This window comes from Castor canadensis, chromosome 7, assembly GCF_047511655.1.
Source record: "Castor canadensis chromosome 7, mCasCan1.hap1v2, whole genome shotgun sequence".
Classification (NCBI taxonomy): domain Eukaryota; kingdom Metazoa; phylum Chordata; class Mammalia; order Rodentia; family Castoridae; genus Castor; species Castor canadensis.
The window spans coordinates 133,116,929-133,129,970 of NC_133392.1; the positions used below are offsets into that span (position 1 = coordinate 133,116,929).

Genomic DNA, 13,042 nt, shown 5'->3' on the forward strand with positions numbered 1-13,042 from the left:
ACTGGAAGCAGCAGTCCTGGTCTTTGTGTAGCTGTCACAGGCAGGGCACATAATGGTGCCGAACTCTGCACCTGGTCTTGGTGCTGGAACAATGGGAACATGGACAGGAAGGGACAGCCTTGCCCTTTGGGCCCAATGCAGCGCCCCTGGGTCCGCTTCCCAGATGGGAACAGGGGCTGGTGCTGAGTGGTTGAGGTAGCCAGGCTACTGCGCATCCTTTCTCCTCCTGCCCAGCATAGTACATTTCCTGTTTCCCCACAAGAACTTGGGCCTTCCACCCCCATTGAGCTGAGATTGAGCCCAGTAAGCCCCTTGGAACTCCACTGCCATGGTGAAAGGCAGGCCAGCTCTGCCACACCATTGAGTGACCTGTGGCAGTCACATCATTTGAGCTTCAGTTTACCTGTGCAGGATTCCAGTATGGACACCCACGTAAGCACTGGGAGAGAAATGAATACCCAATGATTCCAAACCTGAGTTATCAGAAGTACCTAATGGCCTCACTTCCCCAGGCTACCCAGTAGTGACCAGGCTAGCATCATGGGACTCTGTCCTCTCATGAGAGGTAGGCTGTGCCAAGCTCTTTACCCATGGCCTCTTGGTTCTTGTACAAGGAAGTCAGTATTATAGTCACCAGCTTCAAATGCCTGTCCCAAAGCTGGTGACTGCCCTCCGAGCATAAAGAGCTTAACAGGATCAACTTGGCCATGGTACCCCATTTTTGGTCAAACACCAGTCTAGTGTTGCTGTGAAGGTATGTTTTAGACACACACACACACACACACACACACACACACGTACGTTTCTCTGGAAAACTCTGACAAATATAGGGACCAAACAGTATTTGTCTCCAACTACTCAACTCTGCTGCTGTAGTGAGAAAGCAGCCATAGATAATATACAAACAAATGGATGTGACTGTGTTCCAATAAACTTTATTCATAAAAACAGGCAATGAGCTGGATTAGGTCCCGGTAGTTTCCAACCTCCTGTCTCCTGATAAAAATAAGCATAGTACCTGGAAGAGAAGGCACCTTGAATCATTAAGTATTTAAAATATCTGTAGACTGAAAGTGAACAAATAAACATAGGAACCAGTGAGGCCAATCAGCACACGGGTGGGCCACAAGACTGGCATGAGTGTAGGAACAGAGGCAGCTGAAGACAGGAACTGCTATATGACCTCTGATTTCCATTGCCCTTATGTGGCCTGACAGAGACAGCTGGCATGAAGATACATCACCTGGCATTTAAGGAACTGGCTCAAGAAGGAAACAAAAGCTGTGGGAAGGCACTAAGCCCTATCCACTTCCAGGGGACAACTTAGCTATGCACGTCCTCTGTAATAGGCAAGTCCCAAAAAACTGCTGAAGGCTACAGTACAAAAACCAAGATTTATTTTACCAAAGAAACCATCCAGGAGCCACAGGTGGCCCAGGACAGGCTCCGGCAGCACAGGCCTGGGAAAGCCCGTTGTGGCGCCCCTGCTGGGCTGGCTTCAGGCTGAGCTGCAGAGAAACCTTCCTGAGAAAGGGCTCAGCCACCCCATGGCTTGTTTCACACGACACTCTGAGCCACGACCACAGGGGCAAGAGCAGAGGCGCAGAGCAGAGGTGCAGAGCAGGTCCAGCTCACAGGTACTCCCCACAGTCGGCGATGATCACTTTCTGCTTGGGCTTCCCATCCTTGCTGCCTTGGGCCTTTGCAGACAGAGCAGAAGAGAAGTCAGGGACTGAGGGAGCGAGGAGCTGCTCAGGGGACCCCACCCCCACCTGGAACCTCCCCAGCCACAGGGCGTCCCCTCCAACCTCCCACAGAGCTATGCACCAGGGACCCGGGTGGGGAAAGGGCTGTTCGGCCACCTACCTCAATCTGCCGCAAGACATCCAGGCCTTCAGTGACCTCCCCAAACACCACGTGCTTGCCGTCCAGCCAATCTGTCTTATCACAGGTCAGGAAGAACTGGGAGCCATTGGTGTTTGGGCCGGAGTTGGCCATGGAAAGGAGGCCTGGGAGAGAATGACCTTGTCAGCTCCCTCCACCTGCTCCCAGCCCTGAAAGCCTACTGTGCAGACTGTAGGCAGCCTCTCTGAGGGCAGCTTGGGCTTGGGATGCGGACCCTGTGGCTGCGGCACTTCCGTCTTTACTCTCTAGTGAGGCAGGATGAGCGGGGTTGTGTCACTCATTTTTCAGATAGGGTACTGATGCTTTTTGCCCAGGCTTTGGACCACAATCCTTCTATCTACACCTCCTACATAGCTAGGATTACAGCTGTGTAATATTACACCGAACTTGCATGTTGAGATGTGGTCTTGCTAAATTTTTGCCCATGCTGGCCTATAACTGCAATCCTCCTAATCTCTGCTTCCCTGGTAGCTGGGATTATAGGTGTGAGTCAATGTCCTTTGCCAAGGATGATTTGTTTTTAAAAGATTGATACTGCATGCTTGTATGTTGATGGGTCAATCTAGCAAAGTGAGGAAATACATTATACATGGTAGAGAAGGACACTGGCAGGAGTTCCCAAGTAGGGGAGAGCCTGGCCTCTGTAACTAGAGGGCAGCCAGAGTATGCATGTGTGGAGAGGAAGGAAGCGAGGCATCAGATGAGGTAGGAAGGTGATATGGAGGCTTCAGGATTGAGGACAGGCATGGAGTCATCATCTCTAATTGGAACCAAGCACCAACTAGGGAGTCAGCTGTAGTCATAAACTTCAAGTGGGACTGCTCAGCACAATTCTTTTTCTAGTTGCAGGGGGATCAACCACTGAGGCTTCAAGAGGTAAAGGTTAAGTCAGACTGAGGGTGTGGGCGAGGACTTGACTGAGGATTGAGGGCACAAGAGACAGCTTGTAATGGCAGACCACAGAATCTAAGCTAGGCTACTAAGGAGTAGAGCACGGCGGAAGGGGGAATGGGCAGTACATGGTCACAAGCAAGCAGACTCACCCCAGTAAGGCTGAACTTTTCTCTTGCGTTCAGAAACTGGGTCTTCCCAAGCCTGCCCCTCAGCCAGAAGCACAGCCCATCCTTCCAGCCTGTACAGCCATTCTGCCCTGGCCCAGCCCGTCACCACACTCTGCTGGGCAGCTACCTGGTCCTGTATGTTTGAGGATGAAGTTTTCATCATCGAACTTCTTCCCGTAGATGGACTTGCCCCCGGTGCCGTTGTGGTTTGTGAAGTCCCCGCCCTGGCACATGAACTGGGGAATGATACGGTGGAAGCTGCTTCCCTTGAAGCCAAAGCCTTTCTCATGGGTGCACAGGCAACGGAAATTCTCTGAGGTAGAGAGGGGAAACAGTGCTGAGGTTAAAAGGCAACAAAACCTTTGAAACCGTATTTTGTTTAATGTCGGTACAGCATGCACACGGGAATCAAAATCTGAGTGTGCGCAAGCCTTTCTAACCCACACCCCCCCCCCACCGAATTGTCATGTCATCCCTAGACTACGTAATGCCTAGTGCGATGTAAATAGCTGTCAAAAATGTACTGTGTGTGGAATGGAAAGGAAAAAAAAATCCAAACATATTCAATACAGATGAGTTTCTTTCGATTTTTTTTTTTTGGCGGTACTGGGGTTTGAACTCAGGGCCTCATGTTTGCTAGGCAGGCCCTCTATTGCTTGAGCCATTTCACCAGCCCCAGATGAGTTTTTTTTCTCCCAAATATTTTTGATCTGTGGTTGGTTGAACTAAGGTGTAGATCCCATGGATAGGGAAGGATGACTGAATTTTTGTTTTAAAAAAATTCACTATAAACATTTATGATATTGACCTCCTAAAGGACAACAGGGCATATTCTGATTAAAGAGGGAGAACTGAGTATGTGCATTCTAGCTCTGCTGCCTCCCCAAACCACACTTGAGTGGTGGTAAAGTGATTTTTTAAAAGGAGCCCCCAAAGGATCTTAGAAAGAAACACAGGACAAATCTTCACGACTTCGGGGTCGGCAGTGGTTTCTTACATGAATGCACAGCGAACCAAACAAAAACAGATAAATCAGACTTTACCAAAATTTAAAACTTAGGTATAAAGAACACTACCAACAGAATGAAAGGCAACCCACAGAATGGGAAAAATACGGTATATCATATTTGGTAATGGTTTATACCCAGATATGTCACAAACTCCTATAATTCAAAACATAAAGACAAGACAATCCAGTTATTAAATGGGCCAAAAACAGAGTCTAGCTGAGTCCTGTTTAAAGCAGCAGTTAACCCGACATCTTCTCCTAGACTCTGCAGCTGGGGTCTTCTCCTAGATCTGTCCTGGAAGCCAGCTGAAGGTTCTCTCTCTGATGGGTTCAAGCAGAAGGTCTGGGCCAGCTACCCTACACGTAGCTGAGGGCTGAGGTACCACAATGACAAATGGAGACTAAGTGAATGTTGAGACATTCAACCCCGTATCTATCTCCCCCACCAGGATGGCAAAAAGCTGGATGTACAGCCTTCAGTCTGGGAAGGAATCAGGAATAAGTACATAAGCAATTATCAATTTCAAATAAAAACAAAATGCTGCGTACAGAAAGAAGTTAACAAATGATTCTTACATTGCTAAAATAGTCCAGGACTTAACTAAACTTATGGTTAAACAGGAAAGAGATAAGGCAGCACAGAAGGGGATTTTAAAAACTTAATTCTTGGCCAGGTAGCAGTGGCTCACACCTGTAATCCTAATTCAGGAGGCAGAGATCAGGAGGATCGAGGTTCAAAGCCAGCCTGGCAAATAGTTCATGAGAGTCTATGTCAAAACAATCCTTCACAAAAAAAAAAGGCTGGCAGAGTAGCTCAAGGTGAAGGCCCTGAGTTCAAACCCCAGTACCATGAAAAATAAGCTAATTCTTTTTCTGAAGCAGAAAATCAATCAAAAGATAATGATAAGAATGGAAAAAAATCAGGAATATAAAAACTGTTACCTACTAATGGGGAAGTCAAAACCAAAAGAATCAGTAAGAGTTGAAATTGGCCACCTCTGAGGAGGAGCAAATGGTGTTGATGGCAGGGCAGAGGAGGGCATGGGACAACACAAAACAAGTTTTATAATGTGGACTCTTTAACCATATGTGTACATAATGAAATTTACATAGAAAAGAACAAATAAAAGTCAGTATTTATCAAACGAGAAAGGATACTCAAGAAACAGCACAGGTGGAGCAACAGGAAGTGATGTGTGTGTGGTGGTACACAGCTGTAATCCCAGCTACTCAAGAGGTGGAGGATTGCAGTTTGACACCAGGCAGGGCAAAATGTTAGCACCCCATCTCAACCAACAAAATGGGCATGGAGGTACATGGCTATAATCCCAGCTGTGGTGAAGTCTAAGTAGGATCTCGGTCCAAAGAGAGCCCCAGGCAAAATCACAAGATGCTACCTGAAAAATAACTGAAGCAAAAAAGGGCTGGAGGTGTGGCTTAAGTGGTAGAGCACCTGCCTAGCCAGTGCAAGGCTCTGAGTTCAAAACCCCAATACTGCCCCAAAAAAAGAAAGAAACAGCATAGATTACTTTTAGAGTGCATGAGTGAATGTAATATTGTTGGAATGTATGTGTTATTTTTTTTTAAAACATGAACTTTATTTACTTGTATTAAAATTACTGAAAAATAGTAAGGCAGCACTTCAACAGCTTCAAAAATGTCTGTTTTCACTTTGTTACTAGATCTCAGGATCCGAGGTATCTCAAATTAGCTCAGGTCAGAAATGCTGTAACAGCACAGGAACTGAGGCAGCAGGAATGCTGGGAAGATTCAGGGCTCAGCCACCAAACTCCCACTGACCTGACCACAGGAGACTGCTCACCTGCTGTCATGGGCACAACATCGGAGCGGAGGAGCATCTGGATCCGGCCAGCTGGCTTATTCCCGATCTTGATGTCCATGTATACCTGAGGATTTGACCGGGCTTTTTTTGCAGTGGGCTCTCCCTAGGTGCACAAGAAAGCACTAGTTAGAGTGAACTCCCCACACTGGCATAGAGTATTCTGCATAGCCCCAGAACATGACTCCAGAGAGTGGCTGGATGAAGGTGCTGACAGGGAATGCCCTGAGCCCTAACGGGACTGCAGAAGGCAGGAACCACAGCCGCAGCATCCAGGTGACAGGAGACCTCAGCACTCTTAACTGCAGCCCCACCCCAGGGTGTCTCCCCACGCTCACCCTTACTGCAGGTAGTGGACTCACTCACACACAACCACCTTCTCTCTCCATGCCCAGTCCGTACTGTAACATGCTGTTGTGTCACATGCTACTGTGGAAGCAAGGGGAAGCCCATTTGCTCAAGCTAAGTTCTTAGAGGACATTGGAGGCTGAGGCCTTGCTGTGCGCACTAAGTCAATGAGTCTAAGCAGAGAATAACAAGCAGACATGTGGTACAGCAGTGGTGGGATCACGAGCCTGGAGCCCCTGCTGTCCCAGGAGACAGGGAGAAGGGAAAAGTTCTGAGCAGGAACACTAATGACTGCACCTGTGCTTCCAAAAGACCAGCCAAACAAGAAGCTGCTGCAGATAATTATCCAATTGAAAGACGAGAAGCTAGACTGCGAGCACAGCACAAAGGGGGAAGAGGGGGACTTCAAGAAGATTTTGAGAAACACTTGGCAGAACAAAGTGCTGTCACTGGTTTCATCCTAAGAGGTCCAGAGTGACCCAGGAAGGAAAGTTCACTAAGGGCCACTTAAGGCATTCTGCTTTGCATCCAAACTTCTAGCTTAGGCCAATGTGTGCATGGGTGGTAGCAAATTAACCAAGAATGAGAACACAGGAGGATTAAGGTAAGAGCAGTGGGAAACTCATCCATGCAACCTGAAGCCACCGATGAGGCTTGAAGGTAGAACTACATGAAGCCCAGTGCTAGTAACAAAGACCACAAAAGTCAACAGTACAGCATCCAAGTTGTGTGCGGTCTGAGTTGATTACTATTGTTTCAACTGAGGGAAGAGAAACGCAGAGGAGGGGAAGCCCATACAGCACTGGTCAGGGAGGTGTGTTGAAACCAGGAGAAAGTGCCAGGGCAGGGCTTCTAGGAAAGGAGAGCCTTGAATCCATGCATAGGCTGACGGGAAGGTATTGCCACCCTGTCCTGTCGCCCCTGCGTGAGGAAAGAACAAGAGGAGCCCTCATCTTCCTTGTCAGCTGCATTAGAGTCCATGCCTGAGCACAGCACAAGGATGTGACACCCAAAGATTCTCTTTTTATTCACAGCCTTTGCTAAAATACTAAATTCAGTATCTATGCTTTCTGCTTCTGCATATATATTTGCAAATTTCCATAAAAGCTTTTTTAATGGCTGGAGTTGTGGCTCAAGTGGTAGAGCACATACCTAGCAAGCATTAAGAACCTAAATTCAAACATCAGTACCAAAAAAATAAACAAACAAATAAATGTTAAAACCTTTTAAAAAAAAAGTCTTCTGTGGAAAGCACCAGCCCCTCGTCTAGAAGCATGAGCCTTTGTTCTCACCTCCTGGGTTTCTGCTTTGGGAGGCTCTGACCCTTCTTCCTCTTTATTCTCTTCAAGAGTCTTCCCAGAAAACTTCTTCAACCAGTCATCATCTGACCAAACTGAAAGAATCAAACAAATGCTAAGAAACTGAGACTGTCAGGCAACTGCTAAGTCGGCAGGTGGAAGGTCTATCTGGTCCTCTTGGCCAGAGGGGCTGCCTTTGAGTAATGCCCAAAGGTTAAGGAAAGTTCCCATCAGGAATGCCCTGAAGTCCAGCTCTCAGTAGGACTACATAAAAATGCCCTTGCAGGTTTCAACCCTTCCTTGGGAATGGAGTGCCAAGAAAACTGGGAAGATGGAGGAGACCACGAAGTAATGAACATATTTTGACATTAAAGCCAATATACAAACCCTGGTTGCTTGAAAATGAAACAAAATTAATAGCTCCATTGAACTTTTTATTAAAAAAAAAAAGAGAGAGACCATGAAGGGGTGGTGGAGTAGCTCAAGTGGTAAGGCACCTACCTAGCAAGCATTAGGCCCTAAGTTCAATACCCAAGTACTGCCAAAAATAAAAATTAAAAAAAAAAAAAAAAAAAAAAAGAGACCAGGCAGAGTTTCTCTCAAGAGAAATAGTTATCCTGGCTTTGCTACAGAGCTCAGACTGTTTCCCTGTAAAGGTGGCATATGTCCTTCGCCAATGTGAAGCACCCTCCCCTCCTGTCCCCATCTAAGAGGCAGCATTTAGCATGCATTCCTATCCCCCGGGCCCCCCGCCATGGTATCGGGGCTCAAGGGCCTATACCTTGAGTCACTCCAGCAGCCCTTTTTTTGTGGAGAGATTTTTCAAGATAGGGTCTTATGAACTATTTGCCCACGCTGGCTTCAAACCATGATCCTCCTGATTTCTGCCTCCTGAGTAGCAAGGATTACAGGCGTGATCCAAGGTGCCGCACAGCTAGCATTCATTTAAATAGCAATAAAAATGCAATGAAGCCAGACTGGAGGGCACAACAGGGAATCTGTGAGTTGACCCCACTCACCTGGTCTAGAAGAGCCCTCCTTAATTCTCATTGGTTTAGCCAAATTGACACGAATTGTCCGTCCAAAGAGCTCAGATTCATTCTGAAAAAAATTAGACTCTGTCAGATTAGAGCCAGAAAGCTTCCCATTCACATCTGAGCCATGGTTTCTTCTCCCTTCATCCCTGAGTCCTTAGCACAAATGGTGCCTCACCACAAAACAGCACACAAGGAAGAAACTGCAGGGAATTTCCTTCCTTGGGCGTCACACACCTTTCTTTCAATATAGTAGACAAGGACATGAATTCAGGAGACTCTGGAATTACAAGGATAAATACAATTTCCCAGAACCTGAGTTTACCTTCAAAAGCCACGATCAGCTTTGAATTAGTGAAAAAGATTTCTCTGACAGCTAAGGAGTATGTATGGCGAATGAGTAATAGAGAACAGGAATAAAGGACAGCTTCACTATCCAAACATAACCAGCTCTGGGAAAGGTCACTTCATGTGACTCTCTTAAGGCAGTGGTAAACATTTCAAGGCAAAAAAATGAAAAAAAGTGGAGCACGGTGGTGCACACCTGCAATCCAAGCACTCAGGAGGCAGAGGCAGGAGGACCACAAGTTGCCTTGGCAATTTAGTGAGACCCTGTCTCAAGATAAAAGTGAAAACAGCGACTGTGATGAAACTAGAAATAATGAGGTGGAGGTATGGCTCAAGCAGTAGAGTGCCTGCTTTGCAAGCACAAAGCCCTAAGTTCAAAACCCAGTTCCACCAAAAAAAAGGAAACTAATGAAAATATAAGTGTGGTTTAGCTAATATTTAGGCTTAACTATGCACTGACCTATAATACAAACATGTAAAACAGATGATTAGTTTGAAGATTTTTTTCCCAACAAAATTCTATCAGCAGTATGATATTCCTTTGCACATCTCATCTGACAGGAAAATGTGGTAAGGATCTCAAGGAGAACACAAACACTGAAGAGCACCACCATTCCCACGGACTTTTCCAGGACATTCAAATTATTTGTGTCAATAGCACACCTTGTCGTCATCCTTCTTGAACTTCTCAATTGTTAATTCGTCTAAACACTTCATGAAATACTGTCGCTTTTGCAAAATATGCAGTTTCACTATGCAATTAATTTGCTTTGCATTTGCCATTTATTATCCGAAGCATGGGAGAGCCGTGAAACATGCCAACAGAATGATTACGATGTACACTACTGCTAAATACGGAAAGGTGTCTGAATAAGAACTAATTTTACAAGGGATAAATTCACAACGAATATTTTCACATGATGACAATTTTTACTTCCTCACACAACCTTGACACTTTGGAGGTTCAGAAAACCAATATGTGAACAAGGACCCTCTGTACCACCAAAAGGCAACTTCAGTTAGAATGAGGATTCCCAACCATACCATGTTGTCGATAGCTGCTGCAGCATCCTGCCAAAGAAAGACAAAGTATAAGCTTAGGCTTGCAGTTGAATACTTCCTGTGTTATCTAAACACATACCCAGCAGCAAAACAACCAGGAAAAGGTCACTTCTACACTGCTGCCCCTTGTGTGCATGACTAAGTTAAGAGCACTTTCCTGGCTGGTTTTTGAGCTTGAGGTCCTGCAATTTGCCATCTAGCTGAAGATATAAGAAATAACAGCCAGCATGTCAGGCAAGAATGCTCAATGAACACATTTGTAGGAGCTCCAGAGGAGCAGAGTCTGGAAGAAGGTCTAAGATCTTGTCTATAGTCCCCAGTCTGATTAAGTGAGAAGCTTTCTTTCAAGCAGCACTTTTGGCCATCTGAAAGCATCAGTCTAAGGCCCAGAATCCAAACCAAATGAAGAATAGCTTCCTTTGTAATCAGTAACAATAACACAAACCAAAGACTAAACAAAGATAGCACAGAATTTTCTTACCTCTGCCAACTCAAATTCAACAAAAGCAAATCCTCGGTGCTTTTCTGTAAAAAGGGGAAAAGAAACAAAACAAAAAGCCAAGTAATTACCATGTGGAGCAACAAGAAAAAACAGGCCTAAAGAATGTAAAATCAGTTATATGTCATACCCAGACACCAGAAATTCTACTTAATCACTGTTTAGGAAGAAGGAAATCTCATTCTTTCATTCCTCTTAAACAACATTTTAATCAGTAATAAACTTCTTCATGGACATAACTAAGTAACAAACTATATTTTTAGTGTTTAAAATGAGCATTCAATTATTATCATTATTTTTCAGGGTGGGACAGGGGTTCATCCAAATATACAATGTGAAGCTTGGAGCAGAGGTGGTCACCTGTATCCTGTAATCCCAGCTGGCAGGAGGGCTGCCAGTTTGAAACCAGCTTGAGCAACAAGCAACCAAATGTACAATTTGAGCACTGACTTTGCATAAGGCACAAATCCTAAAACCTGATAAGGATATTCAGTCATTACCCTCAGGCAAATGCTGATCTAACTAGAGGCCAATGACAAGTGTTAATTTAGAACTCAGACACTAAAAGAGCCCTTAGGAAGTCAATATAAATTTATTTAAAAAGCAGGATTTCCTGATGCCTCACTTAACAGAATTGCCAAGAAAGGAGGAGGTGTGAAGGTGTAGCCTGGAAGGCAGTATGAAACAAAACTCAGAATGATATAGTTCATTCCTCTTGGTCTACTGAAAAATTTGTCTTATGTCAAATATCAAACCCAACAGAGGGAGACTTTGCAAAGTATTTACAGCCCATAACCACAGTTTTAGAACATTATTTCTGCATCAATGTCACTGTCTTGCTGACTTAAACTTTCCCATATACCAACTATCTTTAAAAATGCCCTCTTTTCTTTTTCTTTTTTTTGCGGTGTTGGGGATTAAACCATAGGAGATTGTCCTACGTGCTAGACAAGCTTGGAGGAACCTTCCTGAGAAAGCAACTTCAGAATTGTGATATGACTTTAATTTTTTTAAAGTTCTTTTCCTAGTAGGAGGCCTTTGAACATAAGACACACCAAAAGAACTTACCTGTTTCATAATCCAGAGGAATCTGAATATCTGTGATGTCTCCAAAAGGAATAAAAGCAGCATGAAGAACTTTGTCGTCCACCTCTTCTGCCAGTCCACCTGCAAATAAGCCAAGGACCTTCTGAACCTCTGCCCTTGACACTTGCATGAGTCCAAACTGCCAGTTAGCATGCTAGCCAAAGGAAGGGATCTCTCCACCCACTCCTTTGGTTACATAAACAGCTCTCTCATCTGCTGCCCATCCATACACAAAGCACACTTCTCTCTTCATCCTTTCAGACCTCCATCTAGCTCCAGGATTCCTGCAATAGCTTTATAACTGACCTCCCTCACTCCACTGCCTGTGCCAACCCCACAAAGCCAATCAGGAAGATCTTAGTAAAATTTGAACTCATCACTTCTCTGCTTAAACTTCAAAGGCTTACAGTGCAAACACCTTAGCAGTGAACACAAGGTTCTTCATAACCCGATCCTTGCCCATCTCTCCGGCATCTTTCACTTTGCTTCCCGAATTTTCCTGGGTTTGCCAAAAATGATCCACCTGCCCCAAGTGTCGGGCTATTTCACACCTCTGAGCTTCCGCTCTTTCGGCTCCCTTGCAGAGGACTTACCTGTCTAACTCCCGCATCCGCAAAGTTTACCCTCATCTCTCCTCGTGGAAGGGCCATTTCTCCCAATACAAGCCCCATGGTCCGTTCCCACCAGAGCGTGGTTTGGGGCTCTCCCCACTTCCTCCTAACTAGTCTGGGAACTCCTTTCTTTAGGGCAGAGGCTGAGTCATTCCTGAAGATTAAAGGGCGCGAGGATTTGGAAGACCGTAACATTCCTCTACCACTTCTCCAGGTTCCTGTGGAGGGAGACGGAATGACCGGCTCCTCTCGGGCTCACACCCTAAGGCAAAGCAATGCCGCCGCCCTCCCCCCGCGGGGACCCGTCCCTCTCCACGCCCCGACCCACTCGGGACCCGCGGGCCCAGGCCCGCGCCTGCTCACCCACGTACAGCACACGCTTAGTAGTGGCCATCTTGCGCCGGCGTTTTTCCGCCGGAAGCCGGCCTCGGCCCGCCCCCTTGCCTTCGCCACGCCCCCTCGCCACGCCCCCGCGTCTCGACAAGTGCAGGCCCCGCCCACTCTTACGTGAGTGGCACGGCTTCTGACTCTTTAACGTCCCGCGTTGCGGGAGGCGCGCGGTGGTGAAGGAGTTGACGGGAGCGTGTGCTCCCGGTGCTGGTGGTGTTAAGGGAAGCAAATCTTGACCGAATCACCCGGGGTATCACACGCAGATGATCAGCTACAGATAAGCTGTGGTCCGTGGGACGCTCTGTTGCCTATTTTTGGAAGCACAGGAGCTAAGAATGGTATTTAGGCAGGGCGTGGTGTTGTAAGACTGTAATCCCAGCTACTTGGGTGTCAGAGATAGGAGGATAGCTGTCTGTGACCCCAGGGAAAGACACAAGGCCCTTTCTGAAAAATGAACGTAAAGCAAAGAGGACTGAGGGCTTAGCTCAAGTCCTAGAGGACTTGGGCCCTGAGTTCAAATATCAGTGCTGCTAAAAGGATTTTTTTTAAAA

At 46.1% G+C, this 13,042-nt stretch overlaps 1 protein-coding gene across 7 annotated transcripts; it reads right to left on the bottom strand.

Moving 5' to 3' along the window:
• Positions 1-1,375: 1,375 nt before the first annotated feature.
• Ppie (peptidylprolyl isomerase E) lies at positions 1,376-12,533 on the bottom strand. Of its 7 annotated transcripts, XM_074080474.1 has the most exons (13): positions 12,465-12,512; positions 12,084-12,319; positions 11,473-11,571; positions 10,387-10,430; positions 9,888-9,914; positions 8,674-8,775; positions 8,481-8,562; positions 8,243-8,352; positions 7,456-7,556; positions 5,798-5,921; positions 3,094-3,279; positions 1,867-2,009; positions 1,376-1,700 (listed from the first exon to the last, which is right to left on the bottom strand). In XM_074080474.1, the coding sequence occupies exons 10-13, from the start codon at positions 5,874-5,876 to the stop codon at positions 1,632-1,634; spliced, it is 477 nt and encodes a 158-aa protein (XP_073936575.1). In that variant the 5' UTR covers positions 5,877-5,921; positions 7,456-7,556; positions 8,243-8,352; positions 8,481-8,562; positions 8,674-8,775; positions 9,888-9,914; positions 10,387-10,430; positions 11,473-11,571; positions 12,084-12,319; positions 12,465-12,512; the 3' UTR covers positions 1,376-1,631. The 7 variants fall into 7 exon arrangements, with proteins under 7 accessions (XP_073936575.1, XP_073936574.1, XP_073936573.1 ...); XM_074080473.1 differs by lacking the exon at positions 8,243-8,352; XM_074080472.1 differs by lacking the exons at positions 8,243-8,352; positions 8,674-8,775 and having other exon boundaries at positions 12,473-12,528.
• Between the last annotated feature and the right edge of the window lie 509 nt (positions 12,534-13,042).